This window comes from Bactrocera dorsalis, chromosome 5 (assembly GCF_023373825.1).
Source record: "Bactrocera dorsalis isolate Fly_Bdor chromosome 5, ASM2337382v1, whole genome shotgun sequence".
In the NCBI taxonomy this organism is placed as follows: Eukaryota; Metazoa; Arthropoda; class Insecta; order Diptera; family Tephritidae; genus Bactrocera; species Bactrocera dorsalis.
This window is the reverse complement of record NC_064307.1, coordinates 66,435,795-66,449,646: the sequence shown is the minus strand read 5'-3', so window position 1 is coordinate 66,449,646 and position 13,852 is coordinate 66,435,795. Positions and strand designations below refer to the sequence as shown.

General features: G+C 31.6%; 2 protein-coding genes across 2 annotated transcripts in view; both read right to left on the bottom strand.

Annotated features, from left to right (window-relative positions):
* Positions 1-4,223: 4,223 nt before the first annotated feature.
* Positions 4,224-13,690, bottom strand: LOC115066136 (putative uncharacterized protein DDB_G0271982; the record flags this gene model as incomplete). Its single annotated transcript, XM_029550065.2, has 1 exon — positions 4,224-13,690. A coding segment is annotated over one exon (1,275 nt), but the record flags the coding sequence as incomplete, so codon positions are not given.
* The window catches only part of LOC105225975 (uncharacterized), a 110,285-nt gene continuing 110,114 nt past the window's right edge, over positions 13,682-13,852 (bottom strand). Inside the window, exon 17 of the mRNA XM_049457452.1 lies at positions 13,682-13,819. Coding sequence (XP_049313409.1) covers positions 13,691-13,819 — 129 coding nt within the window. The 3' untranslated portion in view covers positions 13,682-13,690. The remainder of the gene's footprint in view (positions 13,820-13,852) is intronic.

Here is a 13,852-nt window from a genome sequence, read left to right as displayed (position 1 = left end):
AAGTAAATTGGTAAACAAATGAGTTAGGCGCCTCAGCTGCAAAGCCGGTAATGCTAATCAGGCGGCGGAACTGGTTCGAACGGCTGCGCGGAGCTAATGAAAGCAAATGTTTTGATTTGTAAACACACACAGCAAAGGTTTCTACACTGCAAGAAATTGTATATATTAGGGTGGGTCAAACAAATTAGTTGAAAAATTTCATAACTCACTTCAAATTTTTGGAAAAAATATTAATTTTTTATCAAAATATTTTATAATTTTAAATTTTTTTTTTCATTTTCCATCTGTAGATTTTTGACATCGAGATTCAATTGGGCGTCGTACGCAGCAACTCAGACCTACGTATGGATCGACTTGGCTTATTTTACATTGAGATTTTAAATTGAAAGTGTTCCAACCACAGCTTGGGCAAGAACTGAAGCCGATTGAACTTCCAAAGAAACATCGCTTCACTCTATGTGTTCTTCAAAAGGGAGGGTTCCAAGGGAATCCGACATTTTCGAGACAAATTTTGTTCAGCGCTGAGGCCCATTTATGGCTCAATGGGTAAGTAAACAAGCAATATTGCCGCATTTGGGACGAAGAGAGCTCTTGAAGATGCCATTTCATTCAGAAAAAACAACGGTTTGGTGTGGTTTGTGGGCCTGTGGAGTTATCAGTTCATATTTCTTTAAAAATGATGTCGGTGAGAACGTAACTGTCAATGATAATCGACTATTTTATGTCTGAAATTGACGCTTGCCATCTCAGTTACATTTGGTTCCAACAAGACGGCGCTACTTCTCACGCATCGCATCAATCAATGGATTTTGAGAGTACACTTCGGAGAACTGATAACTTCACGTTTTGGACTGGTCGATTGGACACCAAAATGGTATGATATCACTCCGCAAGACTTTTTTCTGTGGGGATATGTAAAATCTAAAGTATATGCGGAGAATCCCGCTTCGATTCAGGCTTTGGGCCAAAATAGTCTACAAAAAAATAAAAGCCAAAGTATGTTCTTCCGAATGGTAGTAAACATTCCTCATTAAATTTGTAGTTTCTGTGTGTAGGAAACCTCGAAATGGATCACCTTATATTATATATAACGTATTCAGTGCTAATCAGCCTTTTCGCTGCCAGCTATATGCGTTAAAGTAATGATTGAAAAAATGTTAATTTTTATTTTTTAAAAACAATTTATTAATTTTTCCTTTTTTAATTTGTTAAGAATAATATCTTTGCTTTCTTTTTTCTTACGCTTTCTGGTTTTTCTTCTTTATATTTAGCGGTGTTTGCTTTTATGTTTTTTGTTCTTCTGTTTTTTTCTTCTTGCTGTTGGGTTATGTTTGTAAATACCAAGGACAATGTTGTTGTTAATAATAATTTTGTTGTTGCTTGCTTGCATTATACAGGATTTTTGCGTTTTTTCTTCTATCCTTTTTTGATGAAATATTAAATCAAATAAATTTCATATCAATTATGTTTAGTAATTATCATTATAATATAATTCGGTAATAGTAAATCAGCGCTTTATATTTATATATGTATATATATATTTATACTATTTTTTAATAATTTTTAATTTATATATATGTGTATATATATATTTAATTTTTTATATTTACTTCATTGCTATGTGAATGTTTTACTTTTTGCTAATTTATTTATATTTTTTACTTACTAATGTAATTTTTTCTATATTTATATTTTTTATATATTATTTAGTAAATATAATCAGCAATAATTAAATTTAATTTCAATATTAACTTTTAAATACAGTTTTAATGACATTAATTAGCTTTATTTAATGTTTAACTTTTTGAATTCTAAATATTTAGCCATTTCTAGTATTACTGCTCATTTCATAGCTTACATATGTATGTATGCACCTATTTAGCGATTTTAGATATATTTATTTATATATATGTATATTTAGCTATATATACGTGTAATTAAATTCTTGTAATTTTTTGAAATTTACAGAACTGCCAAATATTTTTACAGTTTTTTTTTTTTTAATTTTTTATATATATTTATTTATTTTTATTTTTAATTTTAATTTGTTTATTTTTTATTTCAAGCAAATGATTGTGTTAAAATTAAATTTTTTGAGTGTAAGTTATAAGAAAAATTTAATAAAAAGAAAGGAAAAAAAATTAAAAAAAAAAATAAAAACAAAAAAAGAAACCAAGTAAAAGTTAATACAAAAACAGAAAAATTAAATTTATTTGAAATAAAATCAATTAAAATTAGATTTAAAAATAAAAAACAAAGCAAAGACAAAAACTAAAATTTTTAAAAAGAAATTTTAATTAAAAAAAAAAAACACAAAATTAAAAAACAAAAAATAATAATTAAATTTTAATTGAAATAAAAATAAAAATTACAAATACAAAAACAAGACCAAACAAAAAATAAAATAAAACAAAAACAAGCATAGAAAAAAAATAAATCTTTTTTATTTGATATAAAAATAAAAACAAATAAAATAAAAACCAAAGCAAAGAATAAAACTAATAAATTTTAATTGAAATGAATGTAAAAATAAAAAAAAAATAAATTTTAATTGAAAGAGAAATAAAAAAAAAACATAAACAGGCATTGAAAACACAATAAAAACTTAAATCACATTTTAATAAAAATAAAAACAAAAGAAAAAACCAAAAACAATAAAAATTAAATAAGATTTTAATTGAAATTACAATAAAAATAAATTATAATTGAAATAAAATAAAAATAACAAAAATAAATTTTAATTGAAATAAAAATAACAACAAAAAGAAGACAAAAAATAAATAAAAACGAAAACAAGCATAGAAAACACAAAAAAAATTAAAATACATTTTAAATAAATATAAAAACAAAAAAAAAATGAAATAAAAAAAAATATAAAATAGATTAAAAATAATAAAACAATTTAATTAAATTTGAATTGAAATAAAAATAAAAAAAAAAACTAACAAAAAAAGCAGAAAAATGAAATAAAATTTTAATTTAAATAAAAATCACAAAAAAAAATTTTTTGAAAAAAATCAAAAAAAATAAAGAAAATTTAAAACGAAATTTCAATTTGAAGATTGTTTTTTACTAGCAGTTTTAAAATTAAATTGCTTTTATTATATTTTTTTGTTTAAATATCGGTCTTTTTGTTGCTATTTGTACACATACATATCTACAGCATCAAAAGGGCTAATCATAAATATTATTTGCTAAATTAACTGTAGCTTTGCTTTACAACTGCTTTTTATATTACATTATATATATATATAGAGAGAGTTTTATATAATACATACATATATTAAAATAATGTAATATATTAAATTTGCTATTGCTCTCAGGCTTGCTCATTTGCTGCTTCTGCATGCATTGCTGCTGCATCATAGCAACTATGTATGTATGTATGTATGTAAGTGATGCTATGCGTTTACTTTTCATTCACTATATGCTACATAAGCGTATATACTGATGCTTATAGACTCCAATTTACACTATATGCGTTCATTCAACTAAATTTGTATATTAGAGCGGGTCGATTTTTAGGGAGCCAAAAAAAAAAAACCCAAAAAAAACGGAAAAGTTATGTATATGGGAAATGTTCTGCGGATCATGCTGAACAATATTGCATAAGAGACTATGACTCCAAAACTGTATCCGAACCAATAATTTTAATGTTTATATTTTCAGGTGAAGATATTTAGGCATCATAAAATTTTGTTCGTCTGTTTTTGGGATATCCCATTAAAATTTTATTCTTAGTTGATATTAGTACTGATCATTTCATATTTAGTTTGATATTCTATTGATTATTTGTCGGAATAGACCATATTGTATAACTATAACATATATCCCTAATATACGGTGTCTATGTCAATAAAGAAGAAAAAGAAGACATCTCCAATAAAATCGATTGGTCAGATTCTTTAAACTTCGCCTTAAAAATCGCTGGCTCGAAACCGGTTTTAGACCCATAGTTGCTTAGGCACATTTGGTTAGTTTCAGCCGTAGAACATTTCCCGCATAGAAATATTTTTAGGAAAAAAATCGACCCACTCTAATGTATGTATATGCTTGATTATGTTGTTGGTGCATGTTTTTTATTTTTATTTTTGTTTTTTATTTTTATTTTTATTTTTGCTTTTGTTATTTTTGTTGCTGTTTTTTGCTTTTATTTTTGCGTTTGCTTTTATTATTTTTGTTGTTATTTTTTGTTTTTATTTTATTTTTAATTTCATTTTTGCTTTTTATTTTTATTTTTTTTTTGCTTTTGCTATGTCAATAAATGCATTTGCCCATTTAAATATGTATGCGTTATTTTTTATTATTAATTGTTTGCTATGTGTTTGTTTTTGTTGCTTTTTATTTGCATTGAGAATTGTTGGGAAATTGCTTATCTTTCTTTTAGTAATTTATAATGTATGTCATAAATTCTCTAAATGTAGCGATTGCATGTCATTTTACATATGTAATGTATGTGGCTATATGATAGTAAATATATGCATATATATATGTATAGACATAGTAAATATATATTTAGCACAGAGTTAGAGTATTTTACATATCCATACAGTTCAGTTTAATATTTAGTTTAGTTTATTTGTATGACTAGGTTGCCACGTGATATTACTTATACAAGTTTTATGTTTCTTGTTATTGTTGCTTAATTTAGTTTAGCTTTTCTTAGTGCTTGGTTCTAACGGTTGGCCATACGTGCATTTCCGGCTGCCACTTTGCACACTTTACACACTAAATGTCTTATATCGATAGATATATTAAAAGTTATATAACTAAGTATGTATATTACAAATGCTTAGTGCATATTATATGTATATATAAGTATATATAAGTATTTATATACAACACCTGTTTTGTTTGTATGCTAAAATTAAACCCTCATGCATGCGAAAATTCAAGCAGTGCTCCGCTCACGTGCTAATACAAGCGTTTTACTAATTTTTCAATATATTTTCTTCTCCGAGATTTTTTAGAATTCTCTTCATTTTGCTGCTCAATGCGCTCTGCGGAATTTTGCTACATTTTCTTGCATTTCTTTAGGTTTCTTTTCTTTTTGTTTCCTTCAAGCTCTCATGTTAGTTTTTCCACATTTTCTGGTACAAGATTTTTATGGAATCCCCTTTCTTCTGCTTAAAATTCTGCTATATTTGTATTTAGCTCTTTCTTTTAGACTTTTCTTATATTCTCTTTCTTTTCTTCTTTTCTCCTTTAAGCGCTGTTCACATTTCCACTACATTTTCTTCATATTTTTAGCACTTTTTCAATCTCTCATCTTCATTCTTCTATATTTGCTTGTACCAGATTTTCCTCAGAAGTTTTTGCTTTTCTCTGCGCTAAGCACTCTTCAAAATTCTTCTACATTGTCTTTTACGATATTTTTAAGATTTCTTTTCTCCTTGAAGCTCTCTTCATATTTTTGTCTATATTTTATTACACTTTTTCTTTTAAACTTCCACATTTTCTACTTCAAGATTTTTTAAGCTCTCTTCATATTTCATTAATTTTCTTGATTTTTTTAGACTTCTTTTCTGTTTTTCTTCTTCAAGCTCTCATCTTAATTCCTCTACATTTTCTTCTTCGAGATTGTTTCAGAATTCCCTTCATATTTCTGCGCTAAGCTCTCTTCACAACCCTTCTACATTTTCTTCTCCGTTATTTTTTAGACTTCTTTTCTTTTTTTTCTACTTTAAGCTAACCTAACTTGTGTTGTTTGCAATAATTTTTCAATTTCAATTATTTTCAAATATTTATCCTAAACCACTACAAGCACAATTTACTCACATACACATACAATGCTCGTTTATTGCCGAACGTCTCTACGTACACACACACTTGCTGCTGCATTTTAATTATAATTATTTTTTTACCGTTATGCCAATAGTAAATCATTATAATTTAACTTGCCGTATGAATAGTTAACAAAATTTCTATTTATTAATTTTTATTTAATTTTAATTTTAATTTTTTAATTTAATTAATTTTAATTAATAATTTAATTTTAATTTCGTCACATTTTCTTCTAATTATATATATAATTAATGCTTTCTTTGGTAAAACAATCTTTAAGTAGTTAATTTTAGAATTTTTTCCTTGTAAACTTGCAACTATGAAATGATGTTTCAAAATTTCGAAAAAGTCCTAAATGTATTTGAATTTTTTAAGACTGCTATTTGGAGCACAAAAATTGTATGTAAAATGTTTTTAGTATTTTAATTTCTTTTCTCGAAAAAATTAAAAAAAAATGTTAATTAATTTGAAAATAAAGTATTACTGAAGCATTGTATAACTCCTTGCAAGTTTTTAACATTTCCACGACAGAAACGTGTCGAGAGGTTGGGAGCGTGCAGGAGTTTAGGCGTATAAGAGAGCGTGACAATATCAGTAAGAGAGAGAGAGAGAGAGCGAGAGACAATAACTGAAAAAAAGAGATGCTTCTGGGAGCGTGTTCATCTCCTGCAATAAATAATGGAGAAAGAGAAACAATGAGACAAAGTAATAATCAAGAGCGAGACAAAAGCAACAATAGATTGCTGTGAGAGTGCAGGAGGTTAATACTGCGTAAGAAGGAGTGATAGCGACTGATCTCGTGAACTGAAAAAGTTTTTCATACAAGAACTTTATTTTGATCGGTCAGTTTACATGGCAGCTATATGCTGTAGTGATCCGAGCTGAACAATTTCTTCGGATATTATGGCGAAAGATTTCATAAACATCAAATAAAATATGGCTTAATCAAAAAAGTTTTCCATAAAAGTACTTAATTCCATACTTGACGGACAGACATAATGACAGGCATGATTAAATCGGCTGCTGATCAGTTGCAGATTTCGTTGCTAGTATAACCTATTTTGCGTACAATAAAAAGTGAGAGAAACAGCCACAGATTTACAGGTTAGATAACAGGTTGAGTGTGCGAGAGATAGACGGAAATTAGTAATAATATATCAAATGGAAACTGGCGAAAAAGTTGTGAAGGGATCGACACTGACCTTTGCTCTTTCGCTCATTGGGTTCAATGTAAGATTTAGAATTTTACACAGCACTGTCCATTAGTCTCCCTCAGCTTCTTTCAATGCACACAGTAATAAATAATTTTAGCTAAATTTTCAGTTTCAAATACAACTACAAACAAAGTGTTATTGCAATATGAAAAGAAGTTTGATTTCCTGCACGCAGTTTGCCTCGTTCTGCGTAAGACTATTTCTATATAAAAGCCGAAAGTATTTACAGCAGAAAATAAACGTACAGCAAACGTTTCAAGACTAGTTAGTTAGTTGTAGTTAATGTAAGAGAGGGGTGGGTAGGGTGGTTTCTTTTAATTTCTTTTTTGTTTTTGATATAAACGAGTGCGCTGCCGTCTGCGTGTGCATAGTATTATGGTTTTCGCACGCTGCACATGGGCAGAAGGTTCCGTGCGATGCCTTAGAAGCGCATAAAATTTGAAAAAAAAAATTTTGAAAAAAGTTTTAATACTTACAAAAAAAAAAAAATATTTTTTTTTATAAAAAATTTTTATAAAAAAAAATTATTTAATAAAAAAATATTTATAAAAAAAATTATTTATTTTTTTGAAATTTTTGAAATTTGTTTTCTTTGTAAAAAATTAATTTTTAAATTTTTTTTGAAACAAATTTTTTGAAAGAATTTTGTTTTTTGAAAAAATGTTAATATTTTTAATTTTTTGTTTTTGTACATTTGGCAAAAAGTTGCCAATTTTTCACTACTTTACTTCTGCGCCTAATTCCTTATTCATATATATTTTCTTTGCACTAGTTTCACCTAATAATTGTTTTTGTTTCAAGTCCGAATTTGCTCGTTAGCTGTGTTTTGCATTTATTTCGCCACTAATTTGTCTAGTTTAGCAAAGCGTTGCTATTTTGTAGTTGCGGTGTTGCAACCAATCTCTATGTTGCAACTAAACCTTTTATTGCAACCAATCTAGACGACAACTAAATCAGCTGTTGCAACCAATTTTGCTGTTGCAACTAATAAAGACTAAACTAGCTGTTGCAACTATTCTAGGCGTTCTTGATTTTGCAATAAATCTTGTTGTAGCAATTAATATTGCTGTTGCAATTAAGCTTGCTTTTGCACTAAATCTTGCTATTGCAACTAAACGTGCTGTTGCAATTAATCTAGGCGCTCTTGATGTTGCAACTAATTTCAACGTTCTTACTGTTGAAAAAGTTCCAGCTATCGCATTAAAACTCGCTGTTGTATGAAATCTTGCTGTTGCAACTAACCTTAATGTTGCACCTAATCTTAATGTTGCAATTACACTTGCTGTTACAGCTCATCTAAACGTTCTTAATATAGCAACAAATCTTGCTGTTGCATTTAAACTTGACGTTGCCTTTAAACTTGATGTTGCTTTTAATCTTGATGTTGCAACGACTTTTGCTGTTGGAGCTAACCTTGATATTGGAACTAATCCGGAAGTTGCGAATAAGCTTGCTGTTGCTAGTAATTTGGTGTTGCATTAAAACTGGCTGTTGCAATCAATATCGTAGTTGCAACTAAACTTGCTATGGCAATAAATCTTGCTCTTGCTAATAATGTGCCCGCTGCACTTAATCGAGCTTTGCTACTAAACAAGCTGTGGCAATAAATGTTGCTCTTGCAATTAATCTTGCTGTTGTTTTTAGTATTGTTTGCTGCTGCTGCGCCTGCTTATCGCGCCCTGTCGGCTATTTATTTTGCAATACTCTAATTTAACGATTGTTGTTGTTGTTGTTTTTTTTTCAACTTTGTTTTACCTTTATCTCTAATGCCAATCAACCTCATTTGTTGCATGTTGCATGTGTTTGCTACATTTGTTCATTTGATTTGTGAATACGTTAAGCTTCGCGTTGCTCCTCTGCTGTCTGCCTCTTCTACTGCTTTGATGCGTTGCATGCGTTTTTGTTTAAGATGTATGTACGTACGATAGTTTTTTTTGGTTTTTTTCTTGTTGATAAATGTATTTTAGCGTTTTTTGGTTAATGTTTATAACTCGTTTACCATGTGAGAGAGAGATACTTTGCAATTACATATTAATTATATAATATTTGCTTATAGCTTTTGGCTAAATTGCGTTTATCTTTGGTTTCTTTGGCGATTTGCTTAAAAGATTTGCGTTTTGCGAAATTTGCTTGTTGTTGCTTTTTGGTTTTTACTTTTGGTTGTTGTTTTTTTTTTGTTTTTTTTTTGAAAGTGCAGTGCGTAGTTGTACTAAAATTTGTATGTGACTTTTATTTAAGGTATTTTACGTTAGTTTCTAATAGCGGTTTCTAATTGTAACACCATTGACTACGATGTACGGTTATTCACATGAAATTCTGCTTTTGCTAAATTTTGCCTATCGTTCGTTCGTTCGCTCATTGCTAATTGTTTACGTTTATTATTAACTATTTTGTAGACTATGTGCTATTATTTGCCTCACATACTAATCGGGGGTACAAGTTGTTGGTGCTTTCTAAGGAATATTCAATTAATATTTTGTTTTTTGTAGTTTTTCTTATGCTGCTGTTTCTCCTTTTGTTTATGATTGTGGGTGTGGGTGTGTGTGTGTATGTGCCTGTGTTTGTCTGCTACTACGTTTAATTATTTATTTACTTAATTTTGAGGTTAGGTTGTGTGGGTGTGTTTGCTTTTGGTTGCTATAGTACATACATATTATCGACATTGTTTTCTCCTGCTACTGCCATCTTAGTGTTGCACTTAAATATTGGCTTTAGGTGGGCTTCTTTCTATAAATATTTATTTAATTTTTTGTTGCATATCTTTGACTCTGGTGTTGCAACTCAGTTGCAGCATTTACTAATATGTATAACGGTTCATTTGCGTTTCCTCCAACCTATCATATTGTTGCTGCAATTATTTTAGTTACATACAAACACACAAAAATCGCGCAAAGCATGCCAAACACATGCATATGTACTGTACATATAAAGCTGCCTGCGTTTACAACGTAAACGTATGTATGTGTGTGTAAAGTGTGGTATCTATATGTGTTTGTGTGTGGGTGTAACTGTTTGTAACTGTAAAAGTCGTGTAGCTTCACAAATTAGTTGCATACACACAAATAAACTGAGCACAGCACTTGCTTGGCGCCTGTGGGTATGCTACACTTAATAACAGCGCGTTGAAACGCCGTTGAAGGCGCACAAAAGTATGCTGCGTTAGACTTATTAGAGAGTAGTAAGTCAAAAAAATATATTCACACACATACATATACATAGTTAAGTATGTGTGTGTGTTGTGTGTCGCATAAAGTACAGGATTTTGGCGTTTAGTGTGCAATTTGTGGCACATAAAATTACAATTTAACATACAAACTACAGTTAACTGATATATACATGACATACGTACAAATAGAATTAATTACACAATACAATGCAGTTTTACAAATACATACATAAGTAAGAGTTAATTTAATATAGACTAGATACATTTATAGAGATAGTAGAGACTAGTGTTGCAACTATGTATATGCGTGCCTTTGTATATTACTGCTTAAAACATACATACATATATATTTTAAATTAAATTAAGTTTAATTAACAGGCTGTGTATTGTATTAGTATAGGTGTTACAGTTTTGTGGGTAGGTTTGAACTGCAGTGTGGTTTTTGTATTGGTTTGGTACTTGCTATGGGTTGTTTTGGTATTTCGGTGTATTTGTTTTTTTTTTTTATTTTTTTTTTATGTTTTTTTAAACATTTTTAAATATGCTTTTGCGTTGATTTTTAAAAATATTTAATTTTTATTTTTTTTTTTATTTTTTTTGAAATATTTTTTGAAATATCTTTTTTTTTAATATTTTTTTGAAATATTTTTTTTATTTTATATATTTTTTTAAATTTTTTTGTTGGATTAATTTTTTTTAATTTTTAAATTTTTTTATAATTTTTAATTTTTTTTATAAAAAGTGTTGGGGTTTTACCATCTTTTGTTGTTTGGATTGTTGTCTTTATTCGGGTTTCTGGTTTGTTTGTGTTGCCTACGAGATACTCATTTGTGTAAAAGTGTTTACAGTGTTTGTTGTTGTGGCAGTGTTTTATTGATACGAATAAATTTGGAAGTTTAAATATGCAATAAAGCAAAGTGTTCAACAGCACAGGCGTAAAGTAAGAGTTCGCACAAATTTGCTAATTTATGTGGTCCCAAGCATTGCCAATACTGTATGAGGTTTCGCTGAAAGCTTTAGCTAGCCAATTTCCACGAATTTATGCGTCATACTGGTGTTTAGCCTCAACAAGGAGTTTACAGTACAAAATGATGAAAGTTACAAAATATTTCTAGGTGTTTTTATAGAAATCAGTTGAGACGTTAACTTGAGTTTATGTTTCATACTGGTGTTTAGCATAAACACGGAGTTTTTAGTATAAATCGTATTACAACACACTCGCATTTAACAACACTTTTAGAGGTTTTCATAGAAATTAAATTTTTTTAATCACAAGTGCGGCACTTTTAAACAAGTTGGCAACACTGTCGCCTATTTCCAAAATCGAAAAACCTTCCTTACAACGTTTAACCCTAAAGAACTCAGTGTAAACTCGAATTTTCTCAAATTTCCTGTTGAAAATAGCTAAAAGTTGCTGCTAGCACTCAACCCAGCATAAACTCGGCAGCCTTGGCATGACGCGTTGGACGCCTTCTCATACTTGCCGCAGCTGTGAACGTGATTTTAAGCGTTTGAAGCATTTAAAGCTGACGATAAAACACTAAGCACAAACATCTAAAAAACATAGACGAGGCGGAAGCGAAAATAAGCCATTAAATGTCTCTACAACTTGGCTGAGTATCTCGTGTGTGTGTGTGTGAGTGTCGTGAAAATCGCAAATAATACTATTTAGCGAGTTGGTGTACAAAAGCTAAAAATTATAACCGTTTAAGCACACAAAACAATTTTTTTTCATTTTTTTAATATTTTTTTCTATGATGGGAGAGAGAGAGAGAGAGAGGGGGAAAAATTTTAAGCGATACTATGAGAGCGCGGGGTACTAAGATGGAACGCGTAGGCGGGGGGTTATTCAGTAGTGAAACGAACGGCGGCGCTATGCAGAGAGTTAGTTGTAATTAGTTGTAAGTTGTTGAAAGTTGTTGCTAGAATTGAACTATTGCGTAGGGGAATTGCTAAGTGTTTCTTTTAACGCGTGGAAGTTACACAGTTTGCACAATTCAAAATTATAGACTTTATTGTTGTTCCATGCATGGTTACTATTGTTGTTGTTGTGTAGAGTTGTTGTTTCAATTTTGTTGTTCATGTTGTTGTTTGTACCATGTTGCTATTGCTGTTATTGTTGTTGTTACTGCGTTAAGTAATTCATTTTACAAGCATACGTTTCTTTGTTGTTGGTGGTTAATTTCGTTAGCAAAAATTTCTCAAATTCGTTTTTGTTTGTTTGTTTGTTGGTTTTCCTTTTGTTCTTTTTTTACTGGTAAACGGAATTATAATTCGTTTTATTGTAATGTGTTTGTTGTTGGTGATGATGGGCTTGTTGTTGTTGATGTTGTTGTGTTGTGTGTGCTGATGACGGTGGTGGGGCGTGTTCACGTTCGGAGTCGCGCTCTCGCTCATACTCACGGTCGCGCGCGTAATCACGCTCACGCTCACGCTCATACTCGCTGTGACGCGCATCACGTGGCAGCTCGCGCTCATATTCACGCTCACGCGCATCACGTGATAGCTCACGTTCGCGCTCATACTCGCTGTGACGCGCATCACGTGACAACTCACGCTCGTACTCACGTTCACGTGCGGCATACTCACGTTCGCGCGCATACTCGCGATCATGTTGGTAATCACGTGCACGTTCGTGCGCATAATCACGCTGCCGTTCACGCTCGTGCTCCAACTCACGGCCGCGTGCGCGTTCGTGCTCGCGCTCATGCTCACGCTCGCGCGCATCAGCATGTGCACGCTGGCGCTCATGTTCGCGCTCTTTCGCGCGATCGCGTTCGCGCTGTGAGTCTTTGCGTTCGAGGTCGCGCCTCTGTTCGTGTTGTTGTTGTTGTGATTTTTGTTGATTCACCGATGGCTGGCGCTGTAAGGATGACTGATGATGTTGTTGTTGTTGTGAATGTGATTGTGTGCTGCGCGTGGGTGTGTGCTCACGTGACGTTGGCGCTGATGCTGTTGGTGTTGCTGTTGTTCTTGTGGTGGCCGCGGCGCGCGTGCGCTCGCTTGGTGTCAGTCTTTGATGTTGCTGCTGTTGTTGTTGTGTACTTTTTGTGGGTGTTGTTGTGGCGGTAGTTGGTGTTGTACGTTGTTGGTAGTGTTGTTGTTGTTGCTGCTGCTGCTGTTGTTGTGTTGGACTCCTCGTGTATTTGGCGCTCGTTGTCTGCGTTGGCATCCCCGTGCTCGCTTGTGTAGTTTGTGGCGTATGCGTTCGCGTTGTTGTGTTGGTTGTTGTTGGTGTTGTTGCTGTTGCGTTGGCAACATGTTGCTGCGCCGTTGGCTGCTGATGATGATGCGGCGCCAGCGTTGTATGTGTGTGTTGTGGGTGTGTCGCCGTTGCTGGCTGATGTGATGGATGGTTGATGGATTTAATGTTGAGTGGCAGTGGCGGTGGATTTTTAGCTTTTGTTAATGGTATTGGTGTTGGCATTGGTTTTGGCGTTGTCGTTAAATCGATACCCCATTCGAATAGGAACTCGAGCTTTTGTCGTTCCAGTGGGTCCTCATTAGCCGGCAGGGCAAGCAAATGTTAGGCTTCTAAAAATATAAGCGCCGTTGGTTTTGGTTCCAGATTCGACTTTTTCGCTTCGACAACTAAGAAGGTTATGTCGGCCTTTTCGCGATTCGAAAAGCATTCGGCTATCAGGCGGGCAACCTCCTGGAGAAAGCATGCGTTTATATATGAAATTCA